Genomic DNA, 21,381 nt, shown 5'->3' with positions numbered 1-21,381 from the left:
GTTATTTTATTTCTTTTGTATTTGCTATTAGAATATTCAATTCAATGCAAAATCCATAGTAGGCCATAAATAAACATTTATCAGGTGAGAACCTAGTACATGATCTTTCACTTTGCCTTTTCAATATGGTATACTATCTTCCTTCTGTGGAAGTATTCCTTCTGGTACTTCTTCTCCTTTTTTCCTCTATTTCTTGATATAAATGGTGGTCAGAAAAGAGTCAACACATAAAGGAAGAAGAGGTTTGCTTTGCGAAGCTCAGTGAGAAAATGGCAGGTATTGATTGCTGGAGCAACATAAACTCTACTCCCAGCCTTGCTGATAACGGACAGGGTAAGCCTTCAAGTCACCATGGAATGTGTACACGTCTTCATACCTAGAGCCTGCCTCCTTCTGGAAAATAATTTATTCACACCTAGGTTTGAGTCTATGCTCCCCAATCTTTTTCACTTTATTATATGTACCTTGCAATAGGGTAAACCAGAGGGAATTTGGGGTGTCAACGTAAGACATCTTATGAAAATGATACATTTGCTTTATATAATATAATCATTGCAATTGATTAAGACAGTTAGCCTTAATGTTCCCCTCAGCTTGACTAAACTTAAGACAGGCTTATTCCTGACTTGAGGCCTCGGCCTCCCTTTTCTTAGAGCATTTACTTTAGAAAATTAGTATTTGTGAATTCTTTATCTGTGTCTTTGTGAGGTAAGTCTTTTTAAAGCTTCTTGCTAGTATTACAACCCAAGAACGTCTTTCCCAAGGACCTAAGAGCCATTCCTTTGAAATGTAATTATCAAGAAAGATGATAACATCCTTATTTTCCAATTCCTGTAGAAAGGTAGAAGTCTTAACTTCAAAGGATGCCTTGCTCCAAGTTGGAAAACTACCTCCTGTCATGAAGATATAAGAAAGCTCACTTTCCCTTTCGATGAGGTCCATTAGCAAACACCGGTGACCTACAACCTCCTCTCTCTTAACTTTCCAAAACTCTGCAGCCCTTTGTTTCAGTGAAGTTGAGCTCAGATGAGTTGAGTTCTGCCCTCTCTATCCATTGCAGTTGTCTGCAGTAAAGTCTTCCTTGTCTTTAACTTTGGTGAATTTTTTTTGCTTTGAAATAATAAAAATATAGTATAGTGTTTGCCAGTTGACTATTGCATGTAACAAACAATCACAAATCCTCACTAATATATGACATTAAACATTTATTTCCCACACATCTGAGGTTGAGCTGAGTTGACTCTACTTCAGGCTATGGCAGCTGAAGACAGGGAGGACGTGGCTCTGGTTAACGCTGTAGCAAGGCTTCATGTGTCTCTCATGCTCCTTGGATCTGCCAGCTACCTGAGCATGTTCTCATGGCAATGGCAGAGGTTCAAGAGAGCAAACAGAAATAAGATATCATAAGGCCTAGGCTCAGAGTTTGCACACCGTCTCTTCTCCTCTCGTTCTGCCTCACATGGACAGAACTGCAAAATTATATAACAAAGGGTGTGATTACAAGGAGAAGTGAACAATTCAAAATTAAATCAACTACACAAAGTGTTAAGAAATACCTCTTTTCAGCACGATGGGGAAAAACAGCAAGTGATGGAGGTTGCTCATTCCACCTGACACCTATGGAAAAGGCCTTGCTCAGTGTGGGCAACCATCAGAAGAAGCTCACTGGCCAGAGTTTACTAGTCCAAGAGCACTGACCATCCTGGGCCTAGTCTGATTGTCCTGAGTACTGACTGAGTGGATTAGTATCTCCAGGCCTTCATGTAATCCATTTGCAACACGTCATCATGGCATTGGTTGGGAAACTCTGATGTAGATAACAGCATGATGTCCATCAGATTTGGACCAACATTTTCAGTAAGTTTTATGTCTTATCAATCAAACCCTGTTGTCTATGTTAATGCGATGTATTACTACCCTCAAAATGATGCTCTCATAACTTACTGTGTCTTTATGACAGACCCAGAGAGACACTGTTAAGATCCCTCTTCAAGAAAGGAATCTGGACTACTTGGGCATCCTATTTTAGATTACATTGATTTATTACATTGATGACATTATGCTGATCATGCAGGATAAGCAATTTATACATGGCACACTAGAGGCCTTGGGAATATACATGCTTCTTAGAAGTTTGGAGATAGCCTCTATGAAGATTGAGGAGCTCTCTACTTCATTATAGTGGTCAGAGATGTCCCATCCAAAGTGAAACACAAATGATTACATCTGGTACTCTCTACAGGTGAAAAAGGAAGCACAATGCTTGGTATACCTCTTTAGGATCTTGAGAAAATATATTCCGTGCTTAGGAATACCACTCTCGTGCATACACTGGATAATACTAAATTCTTCCAGCTCTGGGTGGAGCCTGAAGCAGAAGATGGCTCTGCAGTGGGTCTAAGCAATAGAATAACTGTCACAATTTGATGACCTTGTAGTGCTGAAGGTATTAGTAGTGGAAAAAGATGCAGTGTATTTTTTATGGGAGGCTCTGAGAGAAACACAGTGCAGTCCTCTGGGGGTCTAGAGTAAGGAAGATAAACACCTTTTGAAAGATAGCTCTTGGTGAGCTGCTGAGCCCAGGAAGTGATGGAATGCTTGACCATGTGACATCAAGCTATCACGTGTCTGTAACTGTCCATTATGAGTTAGGTCTTTTTGGATCCTCCAATGGAAATGATACATCTGGGACCAACCACAAGCAAGTCCAGAGGGGACATGTAAGCAATATGAGCCAGAGCCCATTACCTACTGCCTTTGCAGCAGTCCCCCTCCATTTCACACTTCAGGAAACTAAAGAGGAGAAGCACCCAAGCTTGATTTACAGATGGGCTGTCTCAGTATGTGGGTGCAAGCTGAAAACGGACAGCAGTTGCATTATAAACTCACTTAGCCTTGGCCTTTGATGAGAGAAGAGAGGAAAAAAATCTTCCTAATAGTTGAAGCTTTAGTTTTGCCTAATTGGTCTTAATCGAGCAACACCAGGAAGTTGTCCCATTTAAATAACTCCTCCCTTTCTAAAACTTCACTCTTTTTACTTTCTTCTTTTTACAAACTATTACTCTTTGAACATCTCTTAAAATTTCTCTTGTACCTTTATCCACTACCAACCCAAAAGAGAACCCCTCTGAGAATGGTAAGTTTTATTGTTAATGCTCCCATATGAAGAATTTTATTCATTTGGTAAGTAGTTATTGTTTAACAGCTCATATTACTGATTGTAAAGGACGCAGCACAAACAGGTTGAACACAGCCTGAAATGTCAAAGTGTTCCTAGGTGAGAAAGTAGAGACAGGGTAGCTGGGGGACTCCCCGAGGAATTTTGCCTGCTTTATAACTTTAACGGGGATGAATTATGACAGGGACCTTATATATTCTTGTCTTTGAAGTGATCTATGATGCTTAGCTTAGTATTGCCCTTAGGAAATAATGAAACTTGCCCTTTGGCGTTAGACGTGTGTGTGCGTGTGTGTGTTTGAACAGAATAAAATCAGAATAAAATATAAATGTTAGCTCTTATGCTACACCTGGGAAGATAGTCTATAATTTTTCATTTCCAAGAAATGTCATTGCTTTTTCCAACAGATTCACAATGATAGTGTTTGCAAAACATTAGCTTTGATGATAGACAGACATGCATCCAAATATCCCAGCTCCAGCATTTAAAGCATATAATCTCTCTGGAGCTTTTTTATTAATAGTTCCTATAATTAATATTAACAATAAGAAAATGAAAATGCTAATTCTGAAAACACACAAAATACAAAAGCAATGCAAGCTCTTTATAAAAATATTCTTTTATTTGTATAGGTGTATGTAATCTTTAAAATGTTTATTTGGATTTTTGCTATCTCTCACTCTTAGGAAAATTTAGAGTAATTTATTCTCTATGAAAAATGTACTTTTGAGCTCATGTTGAGTTCAAATCGGTTAAGTGGTTCTTCCAACAGAACTCTGGAGCTCTTTCTGAGCTCTAATTTCTAATAAAAAACTACTTTTCCAACATTGCTTTTTTGGTTAACAGTCTTGATTATGTGATTTCAGAAAATCAATCGTAAAAATATATGTTTTGAAACTATTTCAAAAAATCCTTACAAATTTCTTTCTACCAAAAACATTTATAAAACATAAAACAAACAATTTTTATGTGATAGAGGTTCCCTTATTGGCTCTTTGGTCTCCAAAATCTACAGAATTGTTTTACATAATGGTCATTAATACATAAAAACTCAATAAAAATGTTCCATAATCATATCCATTTTATAGGTAAGCAACTATGATCTACAAAGGGTAAGTGACTTATCCAAGGCTGCAGATGATGGAGATGAGATTCAAACACAGGTAATGTGGCTTTAGAATCTCACTCTGAACCTTTATAGTGCAGAGTATGCAGTCTTTGTAGGAAAAAGGTGGTGTATGTTTTCAAAAAGCTTAACATTTACAACCCTCACAGTAAATCTCTGAGGTATCATATACTTTATGAATGTCCACTTCAGGTAAGGTAAGAAAACTCAATATTGCAAGTTTACATGTTTTAGCACTTTTTCTTATTAAATAAAAAATTACCTTTTAGTGATTGGGGTAAATAAACCCTATCAATAGACTAAAGTTAGATTTTTCCTAAACATTGATTATTAAGCATTTTCTATTTTAGCAAACCAAATAAAGGAGAGAATAGCCAATTTTTTAAATATAAAAGACTAATAGATTATTATTTGATGGGTAGAAATATAAAAGAATTGATTGTTCATTTACTTAAAAAATACCTTTAGGAACTTAATAAGTGCAAGGCACTGTGCTAGGTATTGAAATAATACGAACAAAGACTTACTAGCAAACAAAAAGTACACAGCAAATTAATATAGTCAGTAAACATCAAATTACTTGATTTATAAAATATAGGAATATATCTGTCTACAGGCAGAAAATAATCTAAAAATTATTGCTAATGTACTGTAACAGACTTGTTATCTTAGTAAACAGAATACAGTTTGTGTGTCAAAGGGCATATCTGTTGCTTTTAATGCTCACTTCGAAATAATTTGATTTTTAAATTAACATCACTAGTGCATTTCTGCTTTTTTCAAATGCAATTCTGAAATGTCATTCTTTAAGACTGACCTTAATAGGTTGTAATGTATCAAAAATGAATAGTGAGAACATAAGTCAAGGGTATCATAGCTGAAGAAAAATTAATATAACATCTTAAAAGGTTGCAAACACATGAGAAGTTCAGGAAATCCAGCTAATCATCATTTATATCAGTAATAAATGAAGAAACTCTGTTGCAGTAATAGCCAGTTATCCTGACAGCTCTCTGAGAAGAGTTGGGTGATCGTGATCATTTACTATAATGAATTAGTGATGGACTATTCACAGCACTGCCACGAAATAATTGATAAAGTTGCTCTAACAGGGGCAAACTACAGCAGTTATTCTATAACTTTCTTTCTTTCTTTCTTTCTTTCTTTCTTTCTTTCTTTCTTTCTTTTTTTTTTTTTTTTTTTTAGGCGGAGTCTCCCTCTGTCGCCCAGGCTGGAGTGCAGTGGCCGGATCTCAGCTCACTGCAAGCTCCGCCTCCCAGATTTACGCCATTCTCCTGCCTCAGCCTCCCGAGTAGCTGGGACTACAGGCGCCCGCCACCTCGCCCGGCTAGTTTTTTGTATTTTTTTAGTAAAGACGGGGTTTCACCCTGTTAGCCAGGATGGTCTCGATCTCCTGACCTTGTGATCCGCCCGTCTCAGCCTCCCAAAGTGCTGGGATTACAGGCTTGAGCCACCGCGCCCGGCCTATTCTATAACTTTCTATGTCTGAACTCTCTATGCTAATACTTTTTAAAAATACGAAGAGCTTCACATAGTGTAGTAGTTGTCCTTTTAGTATCAGATAATTGAGAAAAATACATGTGGACACAAGTTACTATAAATTCAGCAATGATGTTAAATAAATATGTATTTTATCAATAAAAAAACATGTATTATTTTTAATAGTACATATACATAAGAGACATAGTATTTATATAGCCTCCACGTGGGACGTAAGTGGATTAATTACCTCTTTGCAATAGTTCTGCAACCTCCCATTGGCTGAAGCAGACAATTTGGAACCACAGTGCTCCAGGATTGAGACCAAGCTCAGCAGCATGTTCCAAAGTCAGATTTTACTTGCAGGTAGTCTTCCCGAGTGAAGCCTACTTCCACCCTCAGTGTGTCTTATTCCAAATATATCCACGGCCCTGCAGCAACTTGGTATGCAGCTTGTGAAGAAATTTATAGCTTATTTGTATAAATAAATGATGTGTAGAAGAGAGGAGTGGTGTTGCATTAACAGTCTAGTTAGTTTTGGGGAAAATACATTTTTGATCAAAAGACTTCCTTTTTAAGCACCACAAGAAGAGGAAAAGAAAATAAGCAAGAAAGAGGAGACTGGAAGTGTATTCTCCACTATGATGTGGATACGATCTTGGAAATATGACTGTACAGTATTTATATCTGTAATCAGTTCATCTAAAATTACACTCTACATAGTACAAGTAAATGGAATGGTATATATTTTTAAAGTCCCCCCAAATTGTGTTCCTTATTTTTTATGTGTCAATGTAAGTTCACACTTGCAATTGAAGGAAGGAACTCACATTTCTATTAAGACATTACCTGACTCTCAAGTTCTGAGCTCCTTTTTAAAGAAGAAGAATATGGGACCTTAACTGTGAGCATTTGAAAGTTGATCAATAAAGCCGTTCCTTTACAGTATTATCTGAACCACAAATAGGTACCCTGCTATGAACACTTGCATCTTCCTTTTGTCCTCTTTTACCTTTAATTTTTTTTTTTTTTTTTTTTTTTTTTTTTTTTTTTGAGACGGAGTCTCGCTCTGTCGCCCAGGCTGGCGTACAGTGGCGCGATCTCAGCTCACTGCAAGCTCCGCCTCCCGGGTTTACGCCATTCTCCTGCCTCAGCCTCCCGAGTAGCTGGGACTACAGGCCCCTGCCACCTCGCCCGGCTAGTTTTTTGTATTTTTTAGTAGAGACGGGGTTTCACCGTGTTCACCAGGATGGTCTCGATCTCCTGACCTCATGATCCGCCCGTCTCGGCCTCCCAAAGTGCTGGGATTACAGGCTTGAGCCACCGTGCCCGGCTTACCTTTAATTTTTTGTCCTCCTAAATATTCTCTGATCTTTTTGAAAGGTATTAACACACAAATATTGAAACAGCTTAATCTTGTGTAAAGTATTTCCAAACTGGTTCATCTACAAAATGTATGACACGTAATATTTATGTAGCTCTATTTACTCACTTACTTTTTCTTTTCATTTTATAAAACAGACCTATTACAGAATTGTCTGGGAAATTCAGCTACCTAAACAAAGATTTCAGGCTGTGATTCAGGGATATGAGAAGGCAAACCGTTTTATTATTTGTTTTTTCAAATTTTGACTGTATCTGGAAACACTCAATGTATACTTTTAATTTAAAAGAATTAAAATTTCTATTGATTGAGAAATGTATAATCAGATGGGAAAACTGAAGCTGTTCCTAGAGTGTATAATACCAATTTGGATATTTGCTATTTTGAAACAATCCTTGGCTATATTTGGATTACTCAGCTTTATACAATTTCAATGCCAAATACAATATCTGGTACAAAGTAAGGACTCAAAAGTGAAAAACTGCTCATTTGAATTGGCTTTTAAAAATTCTTATTTTAGATGCGGGAAGGAAGTAGGTTTTGTTTTGTTTTGTTTTAATCTTTGCTTTTAATAGTGTCATAAAGATTATAATATGTGCCTTAAGTTTTAGTCATTAGAACTCTAGAGAGCCTTAACTTCTTAAACCATTTTTGCTGAATTCATCTATTTCGAGTGTTGTGTTAAAAGGAAAAATAACAACTAGCTTGTCTGAGGCAAATCCAAAATTTAAAATTAATCTTGCTTCATTGTTACATGTAATATATTTCAGACATTTTCACTGGAAGATTTATGAACAGAAATATTGGTTGAAAATTAGAGATTTTATAAAATGCTGACAAATATTTTCCTAGCATCAGTAGATTTCTGGCATATGTTTCTGCTAGCTACATATTTAGGAAATTCAAAGCATAAAACTTTGGCAACATCTTGGCTGTTCTAGACACAGTGTACTTGTCAACCACTCTCAGGTACCTTTTCTTGGAATGCTTATTAGAAGCCAAGTGCAGTGCTTAAGGTTTGTTTTCATTAAATTAGCTATTTTTGCTCCCTTGTTCAAAGATGCATTTTGAGTGTTTATAGATCACTGCCCTTTTTGAAATCACCTGGTATTATTTTTCTCACTGGAAAAGTTAGTATTAAAATCTACAAAACTACATATTTGTGCCTTCTTGGTAAATACAACACACCTAATTAAATGTAGACAGATATTTCAAACATCAGCTGAATTCACTTAAGTTTTTCCAAAACCTCAGTTAAACTGTGAAGCTATTGGAATTTTTTTTTCCTGGAATTTTTTCCCTTTGATTCACAGTGGTCCCATTTATATCTGCTTCCAGCTTAGTGCTATGCATAAGATATGTGTGTGTTTGGTGTTTTGTTGTGTTCTTTTTTTTGTTTTTTAATTTTATTTTTTAATGTTTGCAAATTAAAAAGGGCCAGAAAAATTTGGCACCAGACAAACGAATAAAGATAGGATTGGGAAAGAAGTTGCTAAGTGTGCTTAGTTTTAATAAGTAATTCTTTCTCTTTTTTCAGAGAAGGCCTTACAGAAAATCGTTGTTGAATTGTTGGATACATTCTTACTCTCCACACAAACCTAGAAATTTCGTGACCCCTTTCACTTACCTGAAAATTAGAGAAATTGATTCAGTATAAGGATAAGGAGGGAAGGTGGACCAGAATGAAAACTGTAAATATTTTTTTAACCTAATATCACTTAAATCGAGGCAGAAAGATATAGATATTCAATGAATTATATTCAATGCATTTAAAATACCACTGTAATTGACAGAGTTAAAAGCATAGATACAAAACCTTGTGTAAGAGGCTGACTTTTCCAAATAAACATTTTTTTAAGAAAATAAAAAAAATAAAAATAAAAATAAAAAATAAAAATAAAAATTCTTATTTTATTTAAAATTACTAAAAAAAGAACTACAGAAGGCATCTTTTTGTTCACATGCTTATTCCACAATAATAAATTATATTCTCCAAAAGTAAGATGTAGTGTGTATTTACATAATCATTAAACGTTTTCTTTGCTAACACAGTCTTTGTAAAATGAGCAGAAAGAACTGCCAGGGTTCAGAAAATAAAAGCGCTCAAGTGTTTTTCAGATGATCTCCGAGCACTAGAAAGTTCTACATTCCAGCTCTCTGTAAGTCTTTTTACATTAAAATAATGTTTCAAGAATTTATAATCCCGTGTCTTCTTCTCAAGCAAGATATGCATTAAAGATTTTTGTCCTCAGAGAATCTAACTTGTAAGTAAAGCAGGAGCTTTATTTTCCCCTTTGTGTATTTTGGACAGCTGAACACTGATCATGAGTGTGGGAGAAACTACAAAACTTGAAAATATTTGAAGATTCAAGTAGGAATCTCAGAGAAGAAAGTAGGCAACCAGAAAACCACAAAAGAATGCTAAATGGAAAAGAACGGACAGATCTTATTCACCTATCACTAAATCTAAAATATGTCAAAATACATGAAGGTAACAAATGCTTTAGAACAACTATTGAGCGTATCGTCCTCCAACTTGGCAGATGGTCATGCTTGCATCTCTATATCCAAGTGTTTGTTTTTGCACTTGACCTTAATTTCAAGTTAGTTTTGAGGTCTCCACAGTAATGTTTTTAATCTGTCTCCAAGAAAATAAATTATTTGTTGACGAATCACTCCTTAAGACCTTGCCGCTTACAATAAGTTTTATTGCCTTCCGAAACCATGGGTAAAAGAAAGCATATATCAAGAAGTTCATAGTTGAATTATAATAAACACACCAAACTAAAATCTCATAAACATAAGGAGGAGTTATAAAATTCATGTAAATATCAATCACTGCATCAGTGACATAAGGTAGCCAAGAGACAAGAAATGCTGCCATAGCAATTCCCAAGGTTCTGGCAGCCTTTCTCTCTCTTTTTGCTACTCTTTCCTTGTAACTCTCTGAGGATGACTGAGCTTGGCTGGTTGTACTTTCTATCTTCCTAGCCTGATGCTTGGCCACCAAAAATATCTTACTGTATATAAACACCATGGCGACAGTCGGTATAAAAAATAGAAGAAAACAAAGTAGGACCCAATTTTGATTCAGTGGAGCCTGACAACCTCTTACACAGGTGAGAGAAACCACTAATTCCTCAATTCCTTCTTCGTTAGCCCCCGTGTAAAAGACTGAAAAGCTGTATGTGACACAAAAGAAACAGGAAAGAACAATGCATATCCCTGAAACTGACACAGTAAACTTGGTTGGATAGCTCAGAGGATCAGTAACAGCAATGTATCTATCACCAGAGATACAGCATAAATGAAATAAAGAAGCAAAACAGAAGGATGTGTCAAAACATGTACGTAATTTACAGTAACTGTCCCCAAAGTACCAACAGCTCTCCACAGACCTCACTGTGCTGAAGGGCATCACAGTGACTCCCACCAAGAAGTCAGCACAGCCAGCGACGCGATCAGAAAGTTTGTAGGTGTGTGCGGTTGTTTGAAGTGGAGGATAGCAATCATGACCAGTAAGTTTCCAAACATTGCCAGCACAGCCCCAAAACCAAGGACAGCATAGAGGATAGCTTGAGGACCTGGTGAGTAAGGAGTTTAAATGCAGGATCCGTTCACGTTCTTGTGACACAGCTCCACAGACTCAGCTTGGGAGAAATTGTTCACCATTGCTTTCTTGTTTGAACTATTTTAAAGTTCTCAAATTCCTGCTTTCAAAAAATTTTTTAAAAGGCAGCAATTTCAAAGTCTTCTTGGAGGGGGAAAAAAAATCTCCAGTTAAACTGATAAAAGTTTGTGATTTTTCTACCAATATTTTTCCATATTAAATGTAACCTCTTGACCTTTCTAAAAAGTGTTCCCACATTCACATTTTAATATATTTAGAGTGGGAATGTGTTGCAGAAAGCCATTAAAAATATAGTCAAATATACTCCTAAATAAATGGCTGGCAATACACTTAGTCCAATGAGATATATAGATACAATTTGCTAATCATTTAAAAAAATCTTTTCTTGTGTGTTACTTTACCTTCTGAAAAATCTCGTCTGTAACCACCACAGTTGAGAAGTAATTTGGCTGTCAAAGCTGAGCTTTATTACATTATCTCCCCTGAGCAGCACTTTAGCATTAATGACAAACTATACTTCATTTATTCATGAAGGTAGAGGTAAATTACATCTCTTTCAAACTATACCTTCAAAATCGCTATGGTATAGAGTGTGAAGACTGAGGAAAAGTTTCCTCATAATAGCTTTAATCTTACTTTAGGAATACATTTCTTCTACTACTTATGTTTTCAGAATTTGTGGGGGTTTTTTCTTTTTATATTCTTTCATGATTCAGACAGCTTGAGATGATTTAGAGAACCAATCTTATTGAATTGATATTAGGCAGTATAAAAGTATTTTCCAGGCTAATAGGCAGTGTTAGGTGTCTAAAATTAATGATTTATTAAAATACCAGTAACTCACCTAACATCTCACCTTCCCATCCTTAGAAAAATGGTGTAGTTTTAAACCCATCACAGAAGAATGGACAAAAACTGGGGTGGACCAGAAAGGGATGTTTTTAGATAAGCCATATCCTTGAAGAATAGATTCATGCTGAGTCATCCAAGGCACGAATAGAAACTAACTTGGTTTCTCTAGGTGTATGAGTTTGTTGGTATACTGAGGCATATGGTCTTAAGAAGGTTTAAAGAGTTCACCTAACAACAGTGAATAGTTTTACTTCATTTAACCATGAATAAGCGCAACCTTGCTTCTGAATCTTAACCTGTGAGCTAGAGACTGAACTACTTTTATTGGCATTAACCCTATGCCATGGGTCTGGGCTCTGTTGAAAGTGTAGATTCCTAGAAAAGGTTACATGTGTACATATAAGTGTGTATATCTTTTCTCTATATAGCTACAGTTTTTAGGTAATAGGCTTCACTAGTCTGTGAATTTTAAATTTTGTGTGTGTGTGTTTGTGTGTGTGTGTTTCTGTGTGTACAGGTGTGTGCCCGAGTATTTTCAGGTTTCTCTAGTATTTTCTGGCTTCACTGATCTATGAGTTTTAAATCAATTTATTTTTACTTTTATTTCCCAGTTCATTCTTACCAGAGCCCTCACTAGTTTGATGGTACAAGACTTAATCTCCTCCTTGCAAAATGTTTCCTGGTTACTCCTAGGATTCCTCAGAAGGGTGCATCTATGTGCACACAGATCAGTCTACCCAATAAAATCACATTCCATACCCCCATGTTCTCTTCTTCCCCAGGTCTCCTGATAAGGTCCACCGCATCTCTTGTTTTACTCTCAGAATGGCTAAACAAATTCCACCACTGCCACATCCATGGTGCCCTGCCTGAGATTCTGAATGTCTATTTAAAGAATGCTATTTTCCTAAACTTTAAAAATCCCCACTTCACTAGTACCCAATTAAGGCTGCTATTGTGCAAAAAGATAGTGGCCACTTTCCTCAGTTTTTTATACTTGAGCCCTAAAATAGTAGCCTTCAGTCTTGTAGAGTGTCTTAAAACTTCCCATTCCTGGAAGCAAAGACACTTGAGTAGCAAGGAGCACCCGGAAGACCCACATCTTGGTGTTTAATACTTTTAATCAGTAAGAGCAACTAGTGCTTCTTTCTTATTCAAAGAAATGGCTCATTCCCATATGGGACAGGGAAGGAAGTACAGGAGGAAACTGGAACACATTTTGATGCCAAAAATTAAGGAGGATTTTTTTTTTTAATGTTGGAGTATTTCATAAGAATGATGTTGGTAGCGTAAGTGAGCTCCTACTGACTGAATGTGGGACAATTTGAGTCCTTATATAACTATGGGGAATAAAAAGTATAAACCATTGAAAAAGAATGAGGCCACACTAATCAGATACAGATAAAATGATAGATAGATAGACAGACAGACAGACAGATAGATAATAAATGAAAGCTCTTTTTTACAATAGAATGCAAAGTGCCAACTGGTACATGTGAAGAGAGTATAAATTTGAAACACTGTTTTGGAAACGTCACATTAATATTGACTTAGGCAAGAATCATCACTAGATGCTAAATTGAGGAGGGGTGGAGTTTTATGAGAATCAGGTAGTATTTATATGGTTTAAAATGTTTCCAAGAAACTGCTTATTACCTGCGAAAGAAACAATGGTAGCTATATAGTGGAGACATCAAACAAGACCCTGAGATGATGATCAAAATTAATATTCCCAATGAAGGGCAGATGGCAGGGTATGCCTCTGGATAAGATACCATGGGAAGCACAAAATATACTGTACATGGTATTCTAGTCTGGAGTGCATAACCTGGATTTAATCATGAAGAAATTTCAGAGAAACCCAAGTTGAGAAACATCCTATTTTTAAAAGGGTGGAGGGCGGTGGGGGTTGAGGTTATATTCTTCAAAAATGTTAACGTTGTAAAAGCCTAAAGAACTTCTCCAGAATAAAGGAGACTAAAGGGCAAGACAGTTGGGAGGCCGAGGCGGGTGGATCATGAGGTCAGGAGATTGAGACCATCCTGGCTAACATGGTGAAACCCCGTCTCTTCTAAAAATACAAAAAAAAAAAAAAAAAAAGCCAGGCATGGTGGCGGGTGCCTGTAGTCCCAGCTACTTGGGAGACTGAGGCAGGAGAATGGCGTGAACCCAGGAGGTGGAGCTTGCAGTGAGCCAAGATTGCACCACTGCACTCCAGCCTGGGCAACAGAGCAAGTCTCTGTCTCAAAAATAAATAAATAAATAAAAACAAGTACAATGCAAGTACTCCAAAATCCAAAAAACAACAACAAAAAAACCAAAAACAAAAAACCCAAATCTACAACACTCGTACTTACGTATTAAGCATCCCAAATCTGAAAATTCAAAACCTGAAATACTCCAATGAGCATTTCCTTTAAGTGCCATGCTGATGATCAGAAAGTTTCAGATTTGAAATTCTGTATTCCAAATTTTTGGATTTTAGATGCTCAATGTGTAGTGGTATGTAACTGTATAATTTAGTCAATAAGTTATTAATTATGGAGAGAGGATTTTAAGAGGACTAGAGTAGGAACATATGCCACCCAGAAGTCATGAACTTGAAGCTGAAGCAGTAACTGGGACGACTGAGTTGCCACTTGGGTAAGAGATGAATGTGTTTGGGGTTATGTAAGGAATTATTACATAAACAGAAAGAGAAAACCATTTAGATGTAAGTAGAGGGAGATAAAGTGTGTGAATTGTAGGGGATACATATTAATTTGATTGCCTAATATTCAAATATTCTTCCTGTTGGTGAGGAATATCAAGAGAGGGGAAATCAGGGCCCAAGTGATGCTATTGGCCCTCTCCATGCACCATGACTCCCCAGTGTCTACAAGATATATGCATGCACATGGGTCCATGAAAGGGCCATATATGCCAAAGTGACCCCCAAATGCCAAAGGAGCCAAGAAATCAAAGAAGAAGGCAGACAAATTCAGTTTGTCAATATTTTATTGGGAGAACTTATAGACAGAAGCATCGTCTTAGGCAGCTGCAAGACAAATAGATTTCCATACTGCAACCTCCCAGATCCAGGGCTTCTATATTGGGCGAAAAGTATATGTGTTCTGGAAGAAACGTACAGGTGATTGTGAGCATCATGTCTATGATTTCTTCAGCAGCATCTCGGATTTCTTTAGAGGAAACCTACAATGGATAGGCATTTCTAGACATCAACTAGATATTTTGGTGGCATTCCCAGACGGGGGTTAGTCAGCAGATTAGCATTTAAAGTAAAATCATTCTTGTCCCCACAGCCACTCAGAAACTGAAGATGTGACACAAACAGAGTGGGAGTAAGAGATTCTTCCCAGCACCTGCAGTGATGCTGTTCCATGGGGATGGTGAAAGGGTTCAGCCAAGATTGCAAATTTCTGCGGTGGCTTTCTAAGCAGATCATTCAGTGGTGGAATGTTCGCCTGATTCCTCTCTGAGCCTGGTTCTTATGTCTTCCTGTAAATTATGGGGTCTTCCTGAAACCTTTATAATAAATTAAATTTCTGCCTGAAACAATCTGAAAATGGATTTGATGTTGTGGATGAGAAAAAATGAAAATTCCAGGATGATTTCTTACATTCTGGCCTATATAAACTGGTAGAGGAAAAAACTTGGGTAGAGGGTGGAAGGGGAAGAGATTTCCAGTTGGCATGTCTTGATGTTGAGATGCCTTTGAACAATCATATTGGGAACTGTCCAATAAACAAATGGATAGATCTGTGTAGAGCTCAAAAGACTAGAGAGATTTATTTGGGGGCCATCATCTTATACGTCACAATTAATCACCCAGGGAATTAAGAGTTAAAGAAATGGTTATTTATTATGAATCTACTGTGTGTCAGGTATCTACCAAATATCATTGTAAAGTAATGAAATTGCTTTTCTCATGTCACATGCAAGTCAAATAATTACTATCCTGCACTATGGCCTGAACAAAATTGTTCAAAATGCTGTATTTTACTTTATGACTTATGGAACTAGTTAGATATAATGCATTAGTCTGTTCTCATGCTGCTAATAAAGACATATCCAAGACTGGTTAATTTATAAAGGAAAGAAGTTTAATGGACTCACAGTTCTACATGGCTGAGGAAGCCTCACAATCATGGTCGAAGCTGAAGGAAGAGCAAAGGGATGTGTTACATGGTAGCAGGCAAGAGAGACCGTGTGCAGGGGAACTTCTCTTCATAAAACCATCAGATCTCGTGAGACTTACTCACTGTCATGAGAACAGCACAGCAAAGTCCTTTCCCCGATGATTCAATTACTTCCCATCGGGTCCCTCCCATGACACGTGGGGGATTATGGGAGCTGCAATTCAAGATGAGATTTGGGTGGAGACACAGGCAAACCATATCATGTAGTAATGGTCTGAAATTTCTATTATCAGATTCTTTCTAGACCAAAATCTAATTAATATTCTTACAGAGTTCAAATGATATAATGTTTTTTTTCCAACAACTTAAAAAATTTCCACTTCTTGATCAATATCGGAAGAAATATTAAGTCATGATAGTTTTCTTAATTTCTCTTAAAAAGTATTTTCAAATACTAATTTTTGAGGAAAGTTTATTCATAATTTAGAAATAATTTACTTAACGTATTATAAATTATGGTGATTGAAAATAAAGTTTTTAAAGTTGTAGGTAAAAATATAAAGGGGATTGTGACATATTACTAATTATTTCTTGGCATTTCTTTATTGCTGAACTATTTTTAAGATAACGTCATTCTTGTTCATGGCCCTCTTATTTTCCCATACTCTGCTGCCCCTTAGCGGTCAAGCTGAACAGTACTGGGTTGATCAAACGAGGGGACACCAAGGCTAAACAGGTAAATGCCCAAAACGGAAATGTCTATTTTAAAATTATCCCCACACCAAATACTTTAACATATGGCTACTCTCTACTCTCTCCCTTCCCTGCAGAACCCAGGAGGTGGAGGTTGCAGTGAGCTGAGATCATGCCACTGCACTCCAGCCTGAGCAACAGAACAAGACTCCGTCTCAAAAAAATAAATAATAAATAAATAAATAAATAAAACCTTTATTCAAAGGTGCTTTTGGTCCTTTCCATCATTTCATGATCCTCCTAAAAGACACCGTATTCTAGGATTTTTTCCATGCTTGTGAAGTTTCCAGATACTGCATCAGCATTAAGCAATTAACTGTGGAAATGACTGAATAGTCATAATTAAAGACACAATTGACAAAGAAATTTGGTTATTTCTGTGGTCTGAAATAACCATAATTATCATTGATAGTATATACTTGGGTGTATTAGAATTTTAGACATTCCATTCAGCTTGGAACATATATTGATAACATTCACTAAAATGTAACCTAAAGAGGGTTAAACAATGTTTTTTATTTTGACAATGCTTCTCATGTAACTTAACATGTCAAATAATCCTGCTTACCTCTCTTTGGGGATGCTTCAGGGGCCCTCTGTTGCACCCCAAAGTCAGAGGTCAGGAAAGACCATTTTGAAACTGAAATTTGATTTTATGAAGCCTGTCAAATATGTTAAAACTTTAAAACACTTGCTATTATAAAATAGAATTCCAGGCCACCACAGGTTATTCATTTAGTCAAAATGGTTACTTGAAATTTTTAAAAAGGCAAAAACATTTACTCATTGATAGAGGGAAGACTTAACTTTCCAAACCATCTGTCTCTTTTTTTTCCCTTCTTTTTCCTGTGGTTTATTCAAAAGGCAAACAAAAAGCTTTCATCATTCTTTAATATTCTACGAAAATCTTGTTCAAGAGAGAAAGCCAAATTTCACCTTTGCATTAGTGTACTATTAGTGTCAACCCCGATTTTTAACAGCATCTTGTAGACAAATCTATTTTAATCAGTTTGACCATAAGGTGAGATTCTCATAAACCTTTAATAATCCTTTATAAATTTTTGTTAAAGAGATCAGTGCTCTAAGAGAACCCTGTTGTGCTTTTATTCCAATGTTCAATTTATGGAAAAACTGAATAATACCCCTTTAAATTTAGCCAATATGTTCACACACAGAATTTCTTTTACAAGATTAATTTTTCACAAACCTTCCACAACTTGCTCAAACTTTCAGCTTTATCCTTTGTAACTTAAAACAATCCATTAGCCCTTTAATCTAGGCAAACAAAAAAAAACAAACAACAAAAAGAAAACACATACATTCCCATAATTTCTTATAATCTTTTGTCAAAAGCACATTTCACCTGCCTCACACAGCTTGCATGTAAAACTGTTTTTTCAGTGTCTTAATTACATGTTGCAATGTTAACTCTTAGTGATTTTTGTTTTTGGTGAAAAACGTGCTAAGTAAGTGAATTTTAATTATGTACTACGTGTGAAGCCTAGGGCCCAAGACAGATAAGTCTGACTGTTTTTTTTAGCATAGCCAGGGGCTTGACTAACTCCACATGTCTCCAGACCTTACCCGGAATCTAATGGCTCCAAAGCAGGTGAGTTGAACAACTTTCAAAAGTTGAAGAAGCAGTTTATTACCTTAAAGAATTTAGCAAACCTAATATCTGACCTGCCTAATATAAGCCAACTATCTTTATTTTACCAATAGTCTTTAAAACTGTTTATTTCCCAAAGCTTACTACAGTCACGTAAAGTAAAAGACATTACAGTTTTTATTTTTCTGAAAAAAAATTTGATTTAAGTGCTTATTATTGTTAAGCCAATTAACCCAAGCTCTTTTATTTATGAATGTCACACACACAACACATATAAATACACAGAAAAACAGAAGATGCAGTATTGGTAAGATTTTTCATTTGCCAGCTTTCAAGTTTCTTAATTGGATTACTGGCTTCAGAGTGGAGTCCTCAGAAAAGCAGGGTTAGGAAGACACAGTTTCTAAGGGCCTCATAAGTAGGCACATCCTGAAGTCAAAAGAGATCCCGCAAAATTAAGGGTCTTATTTTTTTTTCCTATTTATTTATTTATTTATTTATTTATATTATTAATATTATACTTTAAGTTCTAAGGTTCATGTGCATAACGTCCAGGTTTGTTACATATGTATACTTGTGCCATGTTGGCGTACTGCACCCATCAACTCGTCAGCACCCATCAACTCGTCGTTTACATCAGGTATAACTCCCAGTGCAATCCCTCCCCACTCCCCGCCCCCATGATAGGCCCCAGTGTATGATGTTCCCCTTCCTGAGTCAAAGTAATCTCATTGTTCAGTTCCCACCTATAAGTGAAAACATGCGGTGTTTGGTTTTCTGTTCTTGCGATAGTTTGCTGAGAATGATGGTTTCCAGCTGCATCCATGTCCCTACAAAGGACACAAACTCATCCTTTTTTATGGCTGCATAGTATTCCATGGTGTATATGTGCCACATTTTCTTAATCCAGTCTGTCACTGATGGACATTTGGGTTGATTCCAAGTCTTTGCTATTGTGAATAGTGCCGCAATAAACATACGTGTGCATGTGTCTTTATAGCAGCATGATTTATAATCCTTTGGGTATATACTCAGTAATAGGATGGCTGGGTCATATGGTACTTCTAGTTCTGGATCCTTGAGGAATCGCCACACTGTTTTCCATAATGGTTGAACTAGTTTACAATCCCACCAACAGTGTAAAAGTGTTCCTATTTCTCCACATCCTCTCCAGCACCTGTTGTTTCCTGACTTTTTAATGATTGCCATTCTAACTGGTGTGAGATGGTATCTCATTGTGGTTTTGATTTGCATTTCTCTGATGGCCAGTGATGATGAGCATTTTTTCATGTGTCTGTGGCTGTATGAATGTCTTCTTTTGAGAAATGTCTGTTCATATCCTTTGCCCACTTTTTTATGGGGTTGTGTTTTTCTTGTAAATTTGTTTGAGTTCTTTGTAGGTTCTGGATATTAGCCCTTTGTCAGATGAGTAGATTGCAAAAATTTTCTCCCATTCTGTAGGTTGCCTGTTCACTCTGATGGTAGTTTCTTTTGCTGTGCAGAAGCTCTTTAGTTTAATTAGATCCCATTTGTCAATTTTGGCTTTTGTTGTTGTTGCTTTTGGTGTTTTAGACATGAAGTCCTTGCCCATGCCTATATCCTGAATGGTATTACCTAGGTTTTCTTCTAGGATTTTTATGGTATTAGGTCTAACATTTAAGTCTCTAATCCATCTTGAATTAATTTTCATATAAGGAGTAAGGAAAGGATCCAGTTTCAGCTTTCTACTTATGGCTAGCCAACTTTCCCAGCACCATTTATTAAGTAGGGAATCCTTTCCCCATGTCTTGTTTTTCTCAGGTTTGTCAAAGATCAGTTGGCTGTAGATGTGTGGTATTATTTCTGAGGACTCTGTTCTGTTCCATTGGTCTATATCTCTGTTTTGGTTCCAGTACCATGCTGTTTTGGTTACTGTAGCCTTGTAGTATAGTTTGAAGTCAGGTAGTGTGATGCCTCCAGCTTTGTTCTTTTGACTTAGGATTGTCTTGGCAATGCAGGCTATTTTTTGGTTCCATATGAACTTTGAAGCAGTTTTTTCCAATTCTGTGAAGAAACTCATTGGTAGCTTGATGGGGATGGCATGAATCTATAAATTACCTTGGGCAGTATGGCCATTTTCACAATATTGATTCTCCCTATCCATGAGCATGGTATGTTCTTCCATTTGTTTGTGTCCTCTTTGATTTCACTGAGCAGTGGTTTGTAGTTCTCCTTGAAGAGGTCCTTTACATTCCTAGTAAGTTGGATTCCTAGGTATTTTATTCTCTTTAAAGCAATTGTGAATGGAAGTTCATTCCTGATTTGGCTCTCTGTTTGTCTGTTACTGGTGTATAAGAATGCCTGTGATTTTTGCACATTTATTTTGTATCCTGAGACTTTGCTGAAGTTTCTTTTCAGCTTAAGGAGATTTTGAGCTGAGACAATGGGGTTTTCTAAATATACAATCACATCCTCTGCAAACAGGGACAATTTGACTTCTTCTTTTCCTAACTGAATACCCTTGATTTCTTTCTCTTGCCTGATTGTCCTAGCCAGAACTTCCAACACTATGTTGAATAAGAGTGGTGAGAGAGGGCATCCCTGTCTTGTGCCAGTTTTCAAAGGGATTTTTTCCAGTTTTTGCCCATTCAGTATGATATTGGCTGTGGGTTTGTCATAAATAGCTCTTATTATTTTGAGATACGTTCCATCAATACCGAATTTATTGAGCGTTTTTAGCATGAAGGGCTGTTGAATTTTGTCAAAGGCCTTTTCTGCATCTATTGAGATAATCATGTGGTTCTTGTCTTTGGTTCTGTTTATATGCTGGATTACGTTTATTGATTTGCATATGTTGAACCAGCCTTGCATCCCAGAGATGAAGCCCACTTGATCATGGTAGATAAGCTTTATGATGTGCTGCTGGATCCGGTTTGCCAGTATTTTATTGAGGATTTTTGCATTGATGTTCATCAGGGATATTGGTCTAAAATTCTCTTTTTGTTGTGTCTCTGCCAGGTTTTGGTATCAGGATGATGTTGGCCTCATAAAATGAGTTAGGGAGGATTCCCTCTTTTTCTATTGATTGGAATAGTTTCAGAAGGAATGGTACCAGCTCCTCCTTGTACCTCTGGTAGAATTCAGCTGTGAATCCATCTGATCCTGGACTTTTTTTCATTGGTAGGCTATTAATTATTGCCTCAATTTCAGAGCCTGCTATTGGTCTATTC

General features: G+C 36.6%; 1 protein-coding gene across 1 annotated transcript; it reads right to left on the bottom strand.

The window, feature by feature from the left end:
* Positions 1 to 9,787: 9,787 nt before the first annotated feature.
* TAAR9 (trace amine associated receptor 9) lies at positions 9,788 to 10,860 on the bottom strand. Its single transcript, XM_038000536.2, is given in 2 exon segments — positions 9,788 to 10,635; positions 10,638 to 10,860. Coding segments are annotated over 2 exon segments (1,071 nt in total).
* Between the last annotated feature and the right edge of the window lie 10,521 nt (positions 10,861 to 21,381).

This window comes from Chlorocebus sabaeus, chromosome 13 (assembly GCF_047675955.1).
Source record: "Chlorocebus sabaeus isolate Y175 chromosome 13, mChlSab1.0.hap1, whole genome shotgun sequence".
In the NCBI taxonomy this organism is placed as follows: domain Eukaryota; kingdom Metazoa; phylum Chordata; class Mammalia; order Primates; family Cercopithecidae; genus Chlorocebus; species Chlorocebus sabaeus.
This window is presented reverse-complemented; position numbering and strand designations above follow the sequence as displayed.